The sequence below is a fragment of the Austrofundulus limnaeus genome, unplaced genomic scaffold, assembly GCF_001266775.1.
Source record: "Austrofundulus limnaeus strain Quisiro unplaced genomic scaffold, Austrofundulus_limnaeus-1.0 Scaffold69, whole genome shotgun sequence".
Lineage (NCBI taxonomy): Eukaryota > Metazoa > Chordata > Actinopteri > Cyprinodontiformes > Rivulidae > Austrofundulus > Austrofundulus limnaeus.
In genome coordinates this window covers 1,235,406-1,236,846 of record NW_013952471.1, presented here as the reverse complement: position 1 = coordinate 1,236,846, position 1,441 = coordinate 1,235,406, and the positions used below count along the sequence as shown (strand labels likewise).

Sequence of the window (1,441 nt, the reverse complement as noted above, 5' to 3'; positions counted from 1 at the left end):
AATGTAAAAGCTGAATATTTTGACTTTATTAAACACATTGTAGAATTTAGTCAAATTAATGCCTTTTTTAAAAAAGAGGAACATTTCATGATTCACTTAAATTGAAAGTTTGAATGTAACTTGTATTATCAGTTTTCAAACTGCATACATCTGGATATGACTGAGTGTTTGATTTGAGAGTTGTGCTCCTTTAACATGTTGGTTGTTCCCATCAGCTGGATCCAAAAACAAAACATTCAGGTTGTGACAGGGCAAACATCCAAAGACACGGTTCAAGCATCAAGACAGAAAACTGAAAACAGTCAGAATGTATCTGCATGGTTGCCTTCATTACCTGATATATTGGGAGCTGGGCGAATCGAACAAAAATGTTGCTTTTTTACGACATTTTATTTGAAAGTGGAGTTAGATGTGTGAACTGTAAAGTTTGTGGAAATCAGCTGCTGTCGGGTGGATATTTGCTCTGATTCTCATTTACAGAGTGATAAAAAGAATTATACTATCACCTATATTGGGTAGGGATTTATTTGTTTTTATCATGTAAATATGTGCAACTTTGCAAAACAAATTATGTGCATTTTTAACTGCTGAAATTTATCCCACAAAGCTGAACTAACTATAAGCATTGCCATTTGGCTCCTCTGTTTTTGTGAGTTTGTGTGGGCGGTCAGTGTGGACTGGGGTTGGAGGAACAGCGAGTCCACTGAAAGGTGTGTGAGGAAGGCAAACAGCTTTGTTAAGGATTTTATCCTTTTTTTCCACTAAGTAGCTTTAATTTTTTGCAAGAATAGTGTGACGTTATCGTCATGTTGCATAGAAGACAAAACATTTACCAGAAAAACAAAATCCAGTTATTCTAGTTGTTTTGTCAAACTTACACACAGACTCCTTGCCATCGCTTACTGTAACAATAACTTAATGAAGAGACAAAACTGMATCATTTGTTTCTGTTAAAAGACTCTGGACTTTAAAAACACTTGTTTTCCTCCTTCAGGTTAGCGCTTCCTTCCAGAGGAAGGTTCAGAGTAAGATGAAGGATCTCGTCCTGCAGATGGAGGAGGGCCTGAAGACTGCTGACCCCCATGACTTCTCCACCTACACCGGCTGGACAGGTCCGTCTCCAAGAGCTGTAAAAGTGACTTCATCCATTTTTAAAGGGATCCCCAATTAGTTTTAACATTAGACTTTATTTGATAAACATTTATTTTAACTGTAAAATAAAGACTGTAAAAATATGTGGGCTGCTTAGTTTTGTAAATTTTTTAAAAACATTTTAACACGGACGGAGCCATTTTATTTACACACAAAGCATTCTGGGTAAATGATGACATGGATAGGTCATCGGTGCGAGGCTGCTAGCGAGCTATATCCACCCTGAAGGTTAATCCTGGACAATATCTGATGATCGACTCTTTTAAATGAAACCAGAGAGCGTTGACAG

The 1,441-nt window shown here is 37.2% G+C and overlaps 1 protein-coding gene across 3 annotated transcripts in view; it reads left to right on the top strand.

Annotated features, from left to right (window-relative positions):
- The window catches only part of lancl2 (LanC lantibiotic synthetase component C-like 2 (bacterial)), a 10,609-nt gene that overhangs the window by 1,593 nt on the left and 7,575 nt on the right, over positions 1–1,441 (top strand). For 2 of the 3 annotated variants that reach the window (XM_014010459.1, XM_014010460.1), the window contains exon 3: positions 995–1,112. In XM_014010459.1, the coding sequence (XP_013865913.1) occupies positions 995–1,112 (118 nt within the window). Of the gene's footprint in view, positions 711–994; positions 1,113–1,441 lie in introns of all 3 variants that reach the window. The other variant, XM_014010461.1, reaches the window with a different exon arrangement.